This window comes from Lepisosteus oculatus, chromosome 5 (assembly GCF_040954835.1).
Source record: "Lepisosteus oculatus isolate fLepOcu1 chromosome 5, fLepOcu1.hap2, whole genome shotgun sequence".
NCBI classification, from domain to species: Eukaryota; Metazoa; Chordata; class Actinopteri; order Semionotiformes; family Lepisosteidae; genus Lepisosteus; species Lepisosteus oculatus.
This window is the reverse complement of record NC_090700.1, coordinates 34,939,295-34,957,792: the sequence shown is the minus strand read 5'-3', so window position 1 is coordinate 34,957,792 and position 18,498 is coordinate 34,939,295. Positions and strand designations below refer to the sequence as shown.

Sequence of the window (18,498 nt, the reverse complement as noted above, 5' to 3'; positions counted from 1 at the left end):
CATTTCTATCATAACACCCCTTAATTTAAGTTCTGTACTTTTAATTATACATCTTAAATTCCATTTATATTCCTTTTGCTTTTTCATTGCTGCTCCACATTGTCTAGAAGATGTAACTAATGTGTCAGCATCAATACTTATGGAATTTTAAGGGCAGCTTCTTCATGCTTGGCGTTTCTCATCTTATGTTAATAGTTTATTTTTTTGCATGTATCATGTCATTTACCAGGTGTTTACCCAGTCTTGATTTTTTCTTGAATCCTCACATTTTGTCATCATCTATAAACCTGCCTCGTTTATAAAGCATGCTAGAATCAAATCATTTAATATAGATTAAGAACAGCAGTAGTGCTAGTACAGATCCCTGTGGCACTCCTCCAGTGACATCATACCAATCTGAGGATCTGTATTTAGTTTTCTATCTATTGTAATATCTAGCTCTCAATTCAATACTAGGCAAATCCTTTATGATATCAAAATTCCTTATAAAATCTAAATTTTACACACAATCTAAAAATATCAGCAAAGAATGCAAACATATGTTCACATTCATTGCTGTTGTTGACTGTCAAACAAACCTAGCAAGATAGCTAAGCAAGCCCTACCTTTTCTAAATCAATTGTGACTAGACCTTGAAAATGAGATGATCCTCTAGTTGAGTCCTAATTATTGTTTCCATAATATTTCATGTTAAAGAAGACTTATTGGATTTGTCCTCTTATGAATGGCTACAGGGATCTGTTAATGTCAAATAACAAATACAAATAACATTTTGTTCCTTAAATACAAAGGGTGTAATACCATCAGGCCCTGGGTATTTATCTAAAGCTGGAGCCTATGCCTGCAAGTCATGGGCACAAGGAAGGGTACATCTTGGACAAGACGCCAGTCTGTTGTAGTGCAGACAGACACAACCACAGACATTCAGATACTCTCACCTAGGGCCAGTTATCCCAGAAGCCAATTAATTTGCCAGTACCATATATCCTTGGACTGTGGGAGGAAACTGGAGCACAAACACGGAGAGAACACACAAACTCCACACAGATAGCACCCCAGGCCTTAAGTTAGGAATTGAACCTAACTTATTAGGTCTGGGATTGAACCTGGTGCCCCAGAACTGCAAGGCAACAATGCTACACCCTGTGCCAACGTTCCTCCCGTTTTCCATTCCACTTCTCCAAAACGTTTTCGATATGAATATGGAAATACACATTACATATTGACATCCACCTGATGACATTGTAAACTGAAAGCTCAGCTTTCTTTATCAACAACCAAAGCTGCGAGACATTAAATTGCACTTATCATCAACCAAAGGACTTTAAGGTCAGAACTGCCATGTGTTTCATATTCCTACCCGGTTATGTTGCAAAGGCAATCCTGCCACCCTGTAGTGTAATTAATGCTGATGTTTTGGCTCAAACCTCAAAGAGTCCATCTGTCAGGAGGTACAGTCAGAGATCAAAAGGTGCACAACAGGCCCCTAGGGAAAGAGAGGAGGTACCTGCTGAGGGTGCTGCCCCCTGCTGGGGAACAGCGGGAGCCTCCTGGCTGAGCTTCTTCTTGGCCTCCAGAACCGGGTTCTCGAACTGGGTCTTCTGGTTAATGTGGCTGCAGTGCAACAGGGAATACAAGCCACTGAACATCAACCAGACAGCGCATTGTAGAAGATTAGGACAGACCAGCGTTTCTCAAATAGCGAGAACTCCAACACCTTACATTACAGCCACCTCACTCTCTCTCACTCACAGTTGAAGAAGGCTCAATTGCCAAAACGTGGCGTTTTGTCCTCTCTCTTTTTCAGCTTGGAGTGGACCCTTACTTGTTCCTATGGAGCCAACGCAGACTGAGGCAGCACCCCATTCCAACCTCTAAACTAACTATTGTTTCTCTCTGCTTTGTGGGGTAAGAAAAATGTTGTGTTACAGGTTTGGCATGTAAACACAAGACAGAAGAATGTTTAGGTGGGAATCATGTGTGAGGTGAAAGTTTGTTTTTTTCGGTTTGAGGACATCATTCCTTCCAGGGTGACATAACTGTACTGTACATTCATCACAAAGGCTTGTTCATAATATCAATAAATAATACATATCTATGAATAAATGATATATTATCAATAAGTTAAAAAAATAATAATGCACTTGGGCTGGTGACGTGTGGGACATAGAGTGGTGTGCCACAAAAGTTTGATATATGATAAGTGTGCGTTGGAATGGAAAAGGCTGAGAAATGCTGGTGTTCACATTTTGAAAATGACAATGCCGGTAGAAATATCTGCATAGATGTTATGTTTCTGTAATCATTTTTTTCCAACACAAAGTGCAAATTGTATTAGATGCTATGTCTCCTACGAACAGAGTCAAGCGCTTTGACCCTGCATTCTTTTTACTTCTAAGCCACAAGATGTAATGTACTGTAAACAGAAAGAGCTTGATTATTTTATACTCCAGTTTCTAAGCAGGGTTTCTTGTTATATGTGTGTTATTGTATGGATCCAGCCTATATCACCACCAAAGGAAAATGTAAAATATAACTAGGAATGAATGCAAAGAGCCCACAGTGATAAATAACAGTACTGGCTGGAACTGCAACCACAGTAAGGGCATAATGGGAGAGACAACCTTCATTCAAAAGAAAGCATCCTTTCTTGCGACAATGCTGGGGCTTCCTAACACAACCTGCGGCATTCAATTTCTTCTTCATTCCACTTCTCTGCCTACTGGTAACTGTTACTAATCAAGGATTTAGTTTCCTTTTTCTTTTTCTTTTAAAGAAAACTCTCTCTCCCTTTCTCTCTTCCCTCTGCCTTAACAAAGATGAGACTGAAAGTGAATCCCCACACCTGGTTCTCCCCCCACTCCCACTGCCACGAGTCCTGTGTCTCTGAGGAGGGCTTGGGGATTCGTGTTAGTGCATGTGAGCAGCGAGCTGTGCATGTTCTCCAACAAGGGAGCGGACCAACAGACACAATCAAACCCACTGCGTATAACACCGCTAATAAAATAAATGCAGCCCACCCCCAACACCCACACCAGTCCACCTCCTACAGACAGATCACAAACAGCTGTAACTTATAGTCACAATCTCTAAAGGAGAAACTGCAATTACTTTATCACACGTCCAGCTGCTGAGCACGTTAAAACTATAATTTATCCACATGCTTTTAGCTCTGATTGCAAGATTTCAAAGATCCGCCACTAGTGTAATTTATGCTGAGCAGCCTGATGCTCCCGGACACAGGTTATGGGCAAGCAAACTCACTCAACGTAATAGGTGCCATATTGCGGGTCTTCTATCTTTTCCCAGCCATACGGGAGCTCTGCAAAGAGGAAACACAATAATACAATAAGACCATGTTGAAGTACTTGCCCAATTCTCAGCTGTGAGCCTGTAGCTTTCAGTGATGAACCCTCAGTGTGAATACAGCCCTTCACGCAAGAGGAAACATTAAAACAGCCTTTCAGAGAAGCAGTGCTGCAGATCTTATTCAGCCCACTGGTTGTCTCTTGTAGTACATTCTAAAAAGAAAGCTGTTTATTCATGTTTGTGCTGAATGCGCCCTGTCAGCCCTTTGTTTGTATAAGGACCCAGAAGTGTGAAAATGCAATGAAGTGCACAGGCTGTGAGCTGTGAGAAAGATAACGGCAAAGCAGCCAAGAGTAGGATTGTCCCAGCACAGCAGTGGTTCCCAGTCCCGGTCCTGGTGACCCACCCACCTGCAGGTTCCCATTACATCCCACCTTGATGAAATCAAATAAGGGTTCAATTAAGAAGTAGCTTCAATTTAATATTTGCATTTTACTCCTAGTCACAACTGGGATTTTGTTTCACTCACAAAATACAATGGTTAAAGCTCCAATATGTTTAAGCTGGAAGCAAACAGTTCAAATTGATCTTATTATTATCTCAATGAAGGGTTTGGTGGTGTAATAGAGGGCTTGGCTGGAACAAAAACCAATAGGTGTGTAGGCCATCAGAACTAGGATTGAGAACCAGTGTATTAAAGGATGCTTTTATGATCTTATCCTGCTCCAGACCTTTATGACACTTAAACAAGGTATAAACAAGTGTCTGATTTATACAGTAGGTGGATATTGTAGCAATAACATCCGATGTATGGTTTCTCATCACATGTCTGAGTCCTGTCCTTAACCCTCAACACTTCTCTATACCATTATAACTTTTTACATGTGATCAACATCCGAATTCAGAGCAAGTATCTAAAATACTAATGCGTGTTAATCTTGGGAGTTACTGAATGATGCACTTTTTTACATAAAGAATGGTGGGTGTCTGGAACAAGCTACACAGCCATGTTCCCTAGGGGAAACAGCTACTCTGTGTGATATCCTTGTAAAAAAATAACCACCTAGCAACCAAGTGGAACAGAAGGGCAGAATGGCCTCCCTCTTTTGGCAATCGTATGTTCTTCTGCTGCTCCATCTGATTCCTACTGTATATGGATCTGTGACCATCATTTTCAAAATACATCTGGGTAGTAAAAATATCTGAACACCCAATTAACTCGTAACAGGTGAGAAGGGAGGAATTGTCAGGGGAGAAAACAAACACCCACACGCTGCTTTGCAATTTTCCTTTTATTACTCAAGTGTCTAACATTTTGAAAGTACTGAAAAGAAAAATTAGCAACAGTAGGCATAAATTGAATTTTATGTGCATACGAATGTTTCATTTCATAATGTGCCCATAAAGACAAAAATATGACTCAATAGAGGCTCACTAACAGAAACCCAGATCTACAGCTCCTGCCCTCCAACTAAGTAAATATTTCTCTCATTTTCTCATTTCTGCTGTTCATACATATTCTGTTTGTACATATTTAAATTCAACCACTGGTAAAAAAAAAAAGGAAAAACAAAATCATGCTGAACACCTGGCTTTTAATAATATAATTCATTTTGTAGTTTCTATGCCTTCCAATACTGAGTAGCATGTGAAGGAAGAATTTAAATTTTATTTAAAACTATACACTAGACCTTTAAAAATGAGGGACAGCTGGAAGTAATGGCCACGTTTAGGACATTTACATTTATTTGCCTGGTTAACATTTTTATTCACAAGGACTTATTTTTACTGCAACAATTCAGCTACAACTTGCTCAAAGGTACTCTAGTTGTATCTCACCTGGGATTTGAACCCTTAGCCTTCCAGTTATGAGTCCAGAACCCTTACCACTGCACCACTCTACTGCCCTTTAGGATGGCATCATGGTGACACTGTAAAACCTGCAACCAACTCAGATTGATGATGCCTCCAGCAACCCAATACATTTTACATTGCAACTTCATCACCAGAATGATGCTGCAAGCTACTGATTTATTAAAAAAAAACCTGACTCTGCTCACAAAAGCCTGCTGAGACACTGCATCCTAGTGGACACTGAAATGGACCACGGAGCAGTGAGGGGTCGCTGCATGCATGCTGAGCTCGTGCCCTTGGACCAGCTCACACTCACCTCCATCCTCGCACTTCTCCGGTGGTTTGGCTTTCTTGGCCAGCCGAGGATCCAGCCACGTGGTGGTTTTGGTGTTGTGACTATGGAGAGAAGGCAAGAAATGCCAAACCATTCTTGAGCCCTGCAGGTGCCAGTGCATTTACAATTGAGAGCAGGAAGCACTTTACACAAAAGGTGGTGGGAGTAGGGCTCAATCTACCTTAGCTGTGGTGTGGAAGCCGATTACCCTGGTTTGTTTCAAGAAAATACTGGACGAGATCCTTGGATTACTTAGTCACTAACTACTACCGTGGGGATGCAAGAAGTCACAGTGCAGTTCTTCTGATTATGAAAGGCCTCCGGAGAGCAAAGGAGGGAGACACTATCATTCTCTCATAAGCCACCCATGTTTCCTTACCAAGAACAAGTGCAAACTCGGAACACCAGCACAGAAAGAACATCTATCAACTCCAGAAATGCAGATGTTCAGGTATCACACATCTCCATTACAGCAGTAACTCAACATAAAGGCTTCCTTATTACTGAGTCAACAGGCATCCTGCTTTTAAATATGTAAGAAGACTAGTCTCTATGCTACCAAGAGGGCTAGAGGGGCCGAAAGGTCACAGTGGAGAGAGGACCTTTCTTGTGTTCTTGTGTTTCTGACCATTGAGCTGTGTGTATGCCATACATTTTGTAGAGGAGGCAAAGAAATCATCAGACATTCAAAAACAAAGATATCATTAAGAAAAGGGTGAATATTGCCTTTCGAAACTGAGAAATTGGGACTACGTTGAAGGTAACCATGGCCTGCAGAATTGAAGAAAAAAATTAGATGTTTGTCCTCATGCAGAAATGTATGCATCATGTGAACATAATTGTCACAAGTTGTAAGTTACAATACAAATGGGAAAATATTTCAACAGGGATTTCACAAAATTCCTAAATATTTCATTAAATACGTGAAGTCCCTGGGTAAATATCAAAGAATCTTGCCAAATTCCTTCTCGCACATGCAGTACAGCACACACCTGCTGAAACAGGACCATGGGTCGCAGGCAACATCGCATGCAGAATACAGAGTGGACAAAGTACACTGCAGGAATCACATGTGTACTATGAATAAGGCTAATGTACTGTAAGTCACTGAGAAAGTGTTTATTGAGCAAACTGCATTCATTAAGATGTGCTAAGCTTTCCGTGCAGCTTAACAACAGTGGGTTGGTTATGGAGTACCAGCATAAACTTGTTGGGCCACTGGTGAGGCATTCTGTGAGGCCACAGTCTGTTCCCAAGACAAAGAACAGGCTCAAGAAAGTAAGAACACATAATAAGGATGCCCACACAGGATACCTAAAGAAAGGTTATCTTTTGGACCAAGTGGACCAGACAGTAGGTCAGAAGAAGAGGTTTTTACAAAGCAAAGAATGAACATGGACATTATTTTGCCTTCTGCGTCACTTACTGGTAGGAGTAATGTATTGCCTGGGCAACTAGAGATTCTATTAAGACTATTAAGCCTCTGGGTACATGTAACACACATTGATTTGACCTTCCTGTAAATCTTTACATTGTATTAGTACTAAGTGCAGCATCTGTTTTTAGAGGGAACATCTTCTGAACTATATTGCATGCTGAAGAGGTTCTGAGTCAAAGCTGAGTAATTATCTAACGGGTTATTGAATACATTTCAAAACTGTTTTTTAGCTGATGTCCATCATTTCTCTTAGCATGAGCAAGTAATAGATTATCCTTCAGACATATCAGATTGAGGAATAACCATCATTGTTCATAGTACAATGCTGTTTAGTCAGTCAGATGTATGCTAAAATATTGAGTGGTTGAGCACTGCTTCTTATTAGCACACCTGACACCCAATAGGTCATTCGCGCAACTAAAAAAAAACAGGAACACTGCACAACTATTTTATGTTGTTTTTCTTTCTGCAACCTGTTTATGTTTTAACAATCATCCCAAATTTGACATTATCATTCAAAATCAAAATATGGGAGCTATATACAAACTATGAGCCGTTTTTTAGCAAAAAGCATCATCTTCACAAATGAAAATATGGATGGTTATAGGGCACATTCAATATCTTACTCTTGCATCAGTTGTGATAGTCCTACTTTTTAACCAGCTCCTGGTACATTCACATCCAAACATCTGCCTGGTTTGTTTTTAGATCTGTTCTTCTACTTCACTAAAGTGAATCAGTGATGCTGTGCTACTGTTTCACTTATGTCCATCCTTTTAAACTCAACAGGACTCAAGAGGAGTGATTGATAAGGCAGGTCATAATTGCCAGCTATTTGACATGCATTCAATATTTCAGCTGTTTATTGCCATTTAGAAGGCAAGCTGGAGTAACTGGTCAAAATTAATGAATAACTGACTCATTTTGAAAAACAGCTTAATATCCATATTGAAGAAACTAAATACTTAAACATTCTTTTCTACAAATATAATTTGGTAATATGATAAAATACCAGCCATGATTTAGGTTTGCACTTGGCATTAATTTTTTTTAATTAAAGTGCTTTCTATTCAACTACCGTGTCTACAGGCGTGTATATGTAAAACAGCTCTTATTGTATTTTTTAACTATTTCTATCTATGTCAAGTTTCACTTAAGTGAAACTCTCCATGGGGTGAAAACCATCTCAAAAGATATCTTTTTAGGCTAATTCTTGATTTAAAAGAGCACGCTATTTAGATTACAAAAAATAATTCCCATAACATGGACATACCCAAATCAGCTGTTTGTTGCTATCCTTGTAAGGACAATTTCTTAAATTTCATCCCTCATCTTGACAGCAACACGTACAGTATGCACACATGATGCCGATCAAAACATTTCTGTGTAACATATTTAGAAACTATTACTCCAATGGTTTTAAACCTCTGTGAACACGGCCCACTACTGTGTCACTCACAAGACCCTTGACTGACGCAGACTGCAGCCTCCTGCTCAAACAGGGCTCAGGGCAGTACTCACTCGATGAAGTACACCATGCCTGTCTCAGTGTAGGCCATCTCCCAGTTCTTGGGCAGAGGCTCCTGGTTATCGTCCCGGGGCAGGCTGTTCCACACTCTGAAATCCATGCTGCTGCTCGACTGGTTGTAGCTGGGCACAGCCTTCTTCCACTCGGCTGAATCTTTGTGCTCTGGAGAGAGAGATGACACAGAGTAAACTCACAGGGACTTCCTGGAACTCGACTCTGGCCATGTTTCACCGTGATCTCTGCTGAAACTGCAGGACTGATCCTTTCCAGTGATAGTGGAGCTCCTGGGATATATACTGCACCACACAATTTGCATTGCAGTGAGGTGTGCAGAAGAGCCTGCCGTTTGGAAAAAAAGGCCTTTTGTGAGAATGTCTTCGTGAAAGACCTTCATGTGAAGCTGTAAATTAAAACATCTATATTTGGTTGACATCATAAACCTAAACAGCTCTGGCAATTGTGTTGCACTGAATAACAGAAGCAGCTTTGTCACTTCTGAGCCTCAACTCATCATCAGATCTCAGAAGCCAGAGCCGGGTCAGTACGGGGGCAGGAGTCGTCCAGGGAAAACCTGGCAAACCGGACTTTCCACACCAGTGCACCAGTATGGTGACTGGGGACACTATGCTTTAGGAAGTGTTGTCCTTTGATTAATACATTAAACTGAGGCCTCCCTGCTTGGTTATTAAAGATCTCAGGACACTGTGCAAGAGTAAAGGTGATAACGCCAGTGTCCTGGCTGATTTAAAGTTGCACAATGTGGTCAACATGAAGTCTCCCCAAAATTCAACTGATGAAGCAGTTTCTCACTTATCCTCCTGACCTGCTTTGAAGTGGCACATCCTGGCTACCTCACATCACCCAGCGTGAGGCTGCACTTCAGTGCTGGATAAAGCAGGTCCCTTCAGATATCTGAGTACTTTCATTGTAAAGGATCTCAAAGTGCTACAGTATATACATGAGAGGATTGTAATATTATAATTACAGCCAGCAGCCATATCACCCTGCAACTCACAACTGGCAACCCGTTGAAGCTAACCAGGTGTGAGCCTGGTCAGTACCTGGGTGGGAAACCTCCTGGGAAAGCTAAGGTTGCTGCTGGAAGAGGTGTTAGTGGGGCCAGCAGGAGGCGCTCACCCTGTGGTCTGTGTGAGTTCTAATGCCCCAATATAGTGACGGGGACACTATACTGTAAAAAGGCGCCGTCCTTCTGATGAGACGTATAACCGAGGTCCTGATTCTCTGTGGTCATTAAAAATCCCAGGGCATTTCTCGAAAAGAGTAGTGGTATAACCCTGACATTCTGGCCAAATTTCCCATTGGCCCTTACCAATCATGGCCTCTTATTAATCTCTCTCTGAACTGGCTTCATCCCTGTGTTCTCCTCCCCACTGATAGCTCATGTGTGGTGAGCGTTCTGGCGCACTATGGCTGCCGTCGCATCATCCAGGTGGATGCTGCACATTGGTGGTGGTGGAGGGGAGTCCCCATTACCTGTAAGCGCTTTGAGTGGAGTGTCCAGAAAATCGCTATAAGTGTAAGCAATTATTATTATTATTAATAATGATGATGATGATGATGATAATAATCCACTGTTACAATTAACCCCTATTTAAGTGACGATCTGTAGAGAAATCAATAAAGAAAATTAACAATAGGACATTTTATTTAATTTGTGAGAAACTACTGCAAGGTATTGCTAGGACCTGAAAAGGAATAAAACCTTGAGACCTACATACTGCAAACCCTGGGCAAAAACTATTTTCTCCTCCATTCTGCCGTCTTCCAGAAACCTTTTATTTTATTTTTCTCTTTATATTTTTTGTCAGTTGCCTACAATTTCTCTACTCTCCAAAAGCGGAACTGCCAATTGTGAGTCTCCTCTGTTTGCCACTACAGCCTCCACGCTGCACGCGTGTGCTCTCCTCCGACATGCCCACCCTTCAGAGCCATTCATCACTCCAGGTGCTGTGATCTCTGAGCTCCGTACAAGACTGTTAGTACTGACTGGAGGAGCAGTACATTTATCACCGAATCCACTGCCAAGCTCACTGCTGCTGCTGTGCATGCTGGCTGAATCACGCTCATCACACCCTTGCAGCGCTCTGCAGTCTGGGGAATCCCAGGCACTGACGGACACGGGCACAGCCCAGGTTCAAACAGGCAACATCTGGATCATAAGACCTCACTGCACTGAGGCTTTAATGGTGAAGCTACCCTGGAGAGCCCAAGGCACCTCATTTTCATTGGTTTTGCTACCTCCTGTGCTCGGGAATGGCAGTGAGCATTGAGGGTTTGTCTCCTTTTAACTTCACCAGAACCAATATACAGTACGAGCAAATTCCAAACCACTAATTCAGAAATGTCATGCATATCAGAAGAAGTGTTTGGAAAGGAAAATCTGACGGAATTTAGGGTGTTTTTCCTTAACTGACCTTAGTGCTGGAATATAACCCAAATTTAAAATACAAGTTTACATCTGAGGCAACTATATTTCAAAGAAAAGTAATACCACACACAGTCATCTGCACACACAGCATTCCATGTGTTGAAAAGTAAAAAACAGGCTCAGACAACAATGCGGGCCTCTGAAAGCTGTTGTTTATGTCCCTGTCAAATAGAAAACTAAATAAAAATACAGCTGTGATGACTCCAGTATGTAATGTTGCAAGAACATTGCTAGGGTCGACATGACGAGACATTACAACCTGATCTCTTGCATTTCTCAATGGATTCCATCAAATCAGTCTAAACTGGGGCACTCCTGCAGGATACTGCAGGCTTTGGCATGATCGCCATGACCTAAATGATACTTGGAGAAAAACAAGTTAAAGTATAGCGACAGAGGCCTTAAAATTATGCCTACCAACATCCTTCAAAGACCGTGCAATAGGATAGTCGTTTGTAAAGGTACAATACATTGCAGCACAGTTACACAGCAGGCATAGCAATTCTCAGATACTGTTCTCCTGGCAGAAAGTGCCATCATTTCTGTACCCTATGCACCTCACATATGAAAATAAACTACAAATGGCCTACATGTGGTTTAACTTTCCCTTAAGGAGCCAAAACTTCTCATACATATGGTCGGCCTTTCTTCCTACCAGCATTTCACAAATGCAGTATGTACACAGCCCAAAGCAAATACCGCTCTTACAGGTTATTCATTTTTCTTTGACTAGGAAGGCTGATAATATTTGGTTTTCTCCCAGCTGATATCTGGACAAACAATACCAAAAGCATTGAATGTGAATGGGTGGATGTTTTAACTACTATTTAATGCAGGTTTTGTGTGTGAGCTGCCCTTTGGTCTGGTGGCTGGGAAGAAACAGTTTACTCAGGTTTAAAGATGGCTGCTGTCCAGAGCATGATTTGCATTGCCCAGCAGCAAAGGAGCCTGTTGTGTGTGGCGTTTCCAGGCTATGACTCTGACTCCGAGAAGGCATTTCAAGCTCCAAACCAAACATCAAGCTCATCAGGGCTGGCCTTATAAACAGGAAGGGCTCTCAGCAAGACCACATCCATTAAAAAGAGTTCGCATGAGGGTAGTGGTAAGCGCTGCGAGTCTAACTGCAGATGCAGATTAACACATGAAATATTTTCAATCAGGATTCTGGAATAGCTGTTTTGTATTTGTCAAATCTGTGGTTTCAGCATTGCCATACTTTTGTTTCTGCCAGGTTATTCAAGTTGAAGAGGGATATTTCAATATGGAAAATCTGGCTTTATCAGCAATTTGATATTGTAGCAGTGGTGCTTAAGAATCTGGCTTTGCATTTTCCTGGTTCCCTCATAATCCCCCTCTTCCTTTACAGCATGAGGCAGTAAAAGATCAGTTGTGTCGCGGAACCCCAATGCTTTCTCTTCTACCAAGACAACTGAAAGGTCAGAGGTCAGAGAGAAGAGGTAGGAAAAAGGTCATACTGTAGGTTATCGATTGGTACAGTACAGTCAGCAACAAGTGAAGGAAATACGTCCTATTTTACTAAGATGACCAGCTGTCTTACGCCTGTCATGTTTCTTTCATGTCATGTCAGCTGTCTTTCTGGGACTCAAAGAAAATCTAGGTGGAAAATTACCATTCAAAATGTAATGTTTGTGTGCTTTTCGATATGTAAAAGCACCTCAGACATTTGTATTAAATGTCAAAGTTATACAAGTGTAACATTCAGATGACACTGCCACACTATCAAAACACTTATTGTTGGGGTCCTTTGATTGGCTTGAGTTGTATCTTGGGGTGCAGAGCACCTTTGACAAAAATGCTAGGAAGAAACGGAAACGATTGGCGATGAGTGTGAAGTGCGAACTGAATGAGGACATTCAAGCTGGAGCTGAAAGCTCAGAGATGAAGAGAGACCACAAGCTGACCTGTCAGCCCATTGACCATTGGCCTCTCCTCCTCCTCCTCTTCCTCGGGGGCTGCGCTGTCCTTCCGCTCCATCTTGCTGACAGAGGTGGTGCGCTTGCGCTGGGCCTCGGGGTCGAACTCTTCATCGAACAGAACCTGGTCCACCAGGTCAGGCTGCACCGGGCTGGGTTCTGCTGGGGGCTTGGGAGTGCCGTAGTAGTTGCCTGAAACCACACACAGTAAGTAATCAACGTGATTTACGCGTTTCTTTGTAGTGCTGAAAATAGCACACGACCAAACGTACGAAATATACAGGATTATGAACAGGAAGAGGAAACAAAATGCTAGTAGAATCCTACCCATCCTTGAACCATGACATAGTTCCACATGGTGTTACACCCTCCCCTTCTGCAATCTTCCTTTTTTCATGTTTCAGAGAGATGAGAGAGCATGCACTTTTACTGAACTCTGCTAAACTTGGAACTTACATGTTATGAGATGTCAGACTCTTCCACTGACAAAGGTCAGATGGAAAACAAATTCACTGCAGTCAATACCTTCTGTATGATACAATGATACATTTGCTATTCTTACCGATTACAGTTTCCCAAATCATATGATCATTACAACTGTAAACTAAGAGTGTAAATACAAATCTGTTTTATTTTAATGAGAGCGTGAGAACTGGCTGCTAGAAACAAATTGATCCAAGTTTGACATGCACCTGTTTCTTTTAGGATTCCAGGAAAACTGTTTTACAGAAAATACTCAATTTTTGCATAAAATCAGCGGACACATGGATCCACTGTGTGGTACACAGTAGAACAGGCCCTGACACCGACATCCTTGGCTCAGAATGTTTCACAACAGCAAATAGCTCATGGCTGTATTTGAAAACCACTTCACACCACAGTCTGTTTATCACACTGCTTGAAAATAGCATCCACCATTAACACTGTGAAATACGGAGACAGGGACACATAGTAAGCTCTTTAAATCAAATCTCTGGGAAAATGAACATATCTTAATGTAAACATTTCTTTTGGAACGATTTAACCAACATCATATGAGTACAATTTTAAAACAAGTTTCAGAAGCCCACTACATATTCACTATCAAATTCTGCATATCAAAATCTCCCATAGCTTACTACACACACCTTGAGCTAATGGCCTGAAATTGATATACACTTACAGTATAAGTCACATTTGACTCTAGTGGGACTCAAAGCCACAACTTGTGAATCACTCCTAATGTCTGTCATTTTGGAAGCTGTTAGTCTTATTGTTTCAAGGTGTTTCACTTATACAGAAATTACAAAACAATGACAGCCATATTTCTATTTTCACTCATGACTATTAACATAACCTGATCAACAAATTACAATTATCATAGCATTTCCTCTTTGTCTTCCTTTAAATGGCCAACCTGAAAGATTGACAGTATGTGTCACTTTAATAACCTCATTGCCATGTTTTCTTATCTGGGAGACCACAGCGTTAGCATTGTGATGAATGTTGGCTTCAGCTTGCTGTCTTTCAACAGAAATATCACCAACCTAAATAAAGGAAATTGTTGTCTAATTTGGTGTATTAAAATGTCAGAGATTTAGTTTACATTAAATCTCATAAAAGGGATGGTTCTGAATTTAATTTATTCATACATGAAACCCTTAATTAAAATTAATTATACCCTTGATTAAACCCCCTAATTTATGTATACAAAACAGATTCCACCAGGGAATTTGTCTTTTTAATTTAATTCATAACTAGTGAACCTTCAACTCTATCAAATTAACACACTAGGGGTAGCAACGTATTTGAATATCACAAAGCTATTCACTGTAAAGAACAAATTGCACCGTGAGTCAAGCAGCAATACTGACAAGATGAATCCAGGGCAAATTCTTATTCGGTATAACACCCTTCAAAAATAAATTGCTACAGGGCACTTTCAATAAAAATAATGAGCAAATTCCAGGTCTTGGAGTGGTAGGTTGTACAGTATGAGTCAAAATTGAATTAAGAAGTCCAAATACTAAGGCAAAATAAAGGGGAAATTAATGAAACATTAATAGTAAAAAAATATTTCACCTCTCCTAGTGTCACTGCTAAACAAAGTAAGCCAAGAAGGAAATCAGTCTTAAAAAAGTGGCTTTCATTGAGATTTCAACATTCAGTAATATTAAACCATACGGATGCTTGGCAGCAGTCCCCTGTAGCACATCTGAATCAGTGTTTTGTGTGTCAGCCTTCAGTGTTACTGAAATAAAGTCTGGGAAATAACTATCTTCCAGGCACTGGCTACACTCCCAACTTTGCATCTGATCTACGATACTGGGTTAATAAATCTGTGTTGATTTCACTAGCAGTGAAAGAAATTGTTGAATGAGCTGGGTTTGCAAGGCCTTCCTCCAATCTTAATGTGCAATTCAGAGTGTCAGAGCCTGACATGCAGACAACCATTTGCATTTCTCAGAGATGACTTTATTATAAAAGGGTTCAGTGATCAAGATGAAAGGTAAGACCAGCTCTGTAATCTGTGCCTGACTCCAGCCACGGGAGACATTTATCAACATGTCGCTTTGGTATGATTAATTGCTCATAAACACAGAGCCTGAAGCTGCAGATGAATGTACATTAGAAAACATAGGAGGTGGGGGGGGGGGGACCAAATAATTCAAAAAAGATTTGTAACACGCTTTGTCATGGTTCATCTTTCACTGCAGTCTGTGAAATGTATCAAGAGGAGAGGTGATTGCTGTTATTAGTTATTGCATCCACCCCTTTTCAGCAGCTGCTTTATCCTTAGAGGCCCGAGGAGGGCCATAGCCTAATCCAGCAGGCAGTAGATGCAAGGCCGCAATACACCCCAGACATGAAGCAGGACTGTCCAGTTTACCTGGGCAGCGCGTCTTTGAACTGCTGGGAGAAACGAGATCACTTTGGGAGGGGAGGGGAGGGGGCCCCAGTGCTGCCTTTAAGTCTCTCAGACGTTTCCAATCACTACCGTGCTAGACCACTCACACAACCATGTCTCCACTCAGAGGGGGAGGGGATTCAATCTCTGCATCGGGCCTATTCACGTCTGATTCTGCAGAGAGGAGAAGTGCTCATTAAGCACACAGCAACCCTGTGCACAAACAGGCCCCTGCAGACACTGACCTGGCACTCCGGAGGGCAGTCTGTCTCAGCTTTTGCACCTCAAATGAAGCAGCCTCCAGTTCCCCACAGTCCTGGCAGCACGGAGCATTCATCAGAACGCTCACTGGAGCTGCACAGACTCTTGCCAGGCTTTTTTTTTCCTGGCAATGTGACATTTCTATACCATTGTGAAAACATTTTTTTTTTTTTGGCTAGTGCATCTTTTTTGAAAAGGTCTCTGTCTGCTAAATTAATATGGTCCTGGGGAGGCTGTTTAAATGCTTGCTGACGATAAACTGTAGAGCTGGCAGCTCTTCAAAAATAGAAAAAAAATATGCAGGCAGCCAAAAGAGAACATTGCTAATACCCAGGTAACGTCCCTATCTACCTCTGAAGCACAGAAACTAAAATCAATATTGGAAAGAGTGGTAGGAGTCTGTCTGGTCCATAATCAAATGGCACAGGGTCAAGTGAGCTTTTTGAAGAAGCAGAACTAGGACTCACACACAGGAGAATAGCTGACACATTCCGTGTCCTGATCTATCCACCGATTATACGCTCCTCTGTGCTGTATCAGACTAAAAAAAGGACAGTTATATTAAGAAAGTGTGATTGAGAAAAACTGTGGAACTGACATGAACTAACTTGGAAGTCAATAAAAGAGAAAATCATACATAATATGCCATCTGTTGTGAAAAGGAAAATAAGAACAAAAAAGGAAGCTAGAAAATGTGCTATTGCTGAAAATAAATGCTTTTATTCTGTCTTTTAGTGGGAAAAAGATTAAGGAGTAGGTAAAATGCATTAACAATTTTAGGGGCAAAAGAGTACATTGAAAAGGACATTGCAAATGTGCTCAATAACTACTTCATTGATGTCTACACTAATGAACGTGTCACTGTTACACCCACTGCTACAAAAAGAGGAATGTACTGAATGAGGTAACTTAACATGCATATTGTGTAAACTTCTATACGCTACTATTAGGGCAAGCTAAAGTCCAATTTGTACAGAAATGCTGTAATTGAGGATGGTCTGGATGGGTTTTACTTGCTTAACAAAAGCAGCTGTGTAAAAACACTGAAAAAAGCACAAATACTTTTACTGCTTCAGCTACTACTCAACTATATTCCTGACGAGAAGCTTATTCTTCAAGTTAAAGCTGCTGGAATTAATGGTGCAACATGCAGATGCATTCAAAACAGAGAAGCTAATAGCATGAAGGGAAGCATCTCCATTAGGCAATATGTGTTGTGGTATCCTGAAAGCCTGCATGCTGGTATAGCTGCTTTTTTTCATATATACATACAGTATATGGCTCTGGAATTGCCAACAATCATAGGTACTGTACTATAAGTCAAAATACAGTGGCGAGAACCAATTTGTGAATCCTTTGGAATTGTCTGTATTCCTGCAGTAATTGCTCCTAAAATGTCAGCTGATTTTCATTTCTGTCATAATAATAAACACAATCTGATTAAACAAACAACACACAAACAACTGTACTTTTTCATTCCTATAATGAATATACTGCTTGAACATTTAATTGCCAATGGTGGAAAAATAAAGTATGTGAACCTTTAGATTTAGTAACCTCATTTAGCAGCAATGACCTCAACCAAATGACTCCTGGAGATAATAATGAGTCCTGCACATGGGTTTGGAGGTATTTTGTCCCATTCCTCTTTACAGAACTGTTTCAATTCATTTTTTAAATGTTTTTCATTGATGATATTTCTTCTCTCTTTATTGATCAGCAGGCCAGAAATGAGGAGGAACTCTGTCACAATCAAGGGCACTGGTCTGCTGAGACTCAGTGTAATCACAAATGTGGAACAGGTCTTATTGAGTAAAAATCAAGATCTCGGAACCTGCCAGGCATGAAAACAGGTGCAATCTCTAAAAAGCATTTTGGGATGTCTTGCATGAATGGCTTGCTTCAGGTCATACCACAGCATTTCAACTGAAGTAAAGACAGGATTCTGACTAGGCAACTCCAAAATGCAAAACTTCCTTTGTTCCAGCTATTCTATTGGAAAGAGTGGTAGGAGTCCGTCTGGTCCATAATCTCCTTCTATTGAGCTTCAGAGCATGGATGGATACCTTGACATTCTCCAGGAGAATCTGCTGTTACAATTTGGAATTAATTGTTCCCTAAACGAGTGCAAGCTGGACAGGCCCTGAGGCAGAGCAAAGCAGCCCCTGCTCCCTCCACCATGCTTCACAGCGAGATGAGGTTTTTTTTCCTCCAAACAAAGTTGCGCATTTATTGCGAAAAGTTCCACTTCCTTTTCATCGGTCCATAGAACATTGTTCCAGTAGCTTTGTGAAAAATCCAGGTGGTCTTTGGCAAACTTGAGATGAGCATCAATGTTGTTTTTTTTGGAGAGCAGCAGTTTCCTCTGTGGTATTCCCCCATTCACACCACTCTTGTTCAGTGTTTTTCTTATTGTGGACTCATGAACACAGCCATTAACCAGTGCCAGTGCAAGAGACACTACAGTAGGGTTCTTTGTCACCTCCTTAACCACTGGACGGCTC

The 18,498-nt window shown here is 41.1% G+C and overlaps 1 protein-coding gene across 4 annotated transcripts in view; it reads right to left on the bottom strand.

The window, feature by feature from the left end:
• The window catches only part of magi3a (membrane associated guanylate kinase, WW and PDZ domain containing 3a), a 153,757-nt gene that overhangs the window by 30,117 nt on the left and 105,142 nt on the right, over positions 1-18,498 (bottom strand). For all 4 annotated transcript variants that reach the window (XM_015342712.2, XM_015342711.2, XM_015342709.2 and 1 more), the window contains exons 5-9: positions 12,835-13,038; positions 8,457-8,625; positions 5,480-5,559; positions 3,265-3,322; positions 1,508-1,614 (exon numbers count right to left, since the gene is read on the bottom strand). In XM_015342712.2, the coding sequence (XP_015198198.2) occupies positions 1,508-1,614; positions 3,265-3,322; positions 5,480-5,559; positions 8,457-8,625; positions 12,835-13,038 (618 nt within the window). The remainder of the gene's footprint in view (positions 1-1,507; positions 1,615-3,264; positions 3,323-5,479; positions 5,560-8,456; positions 8,626-12,834; positions 13,039-18,498) is intronic.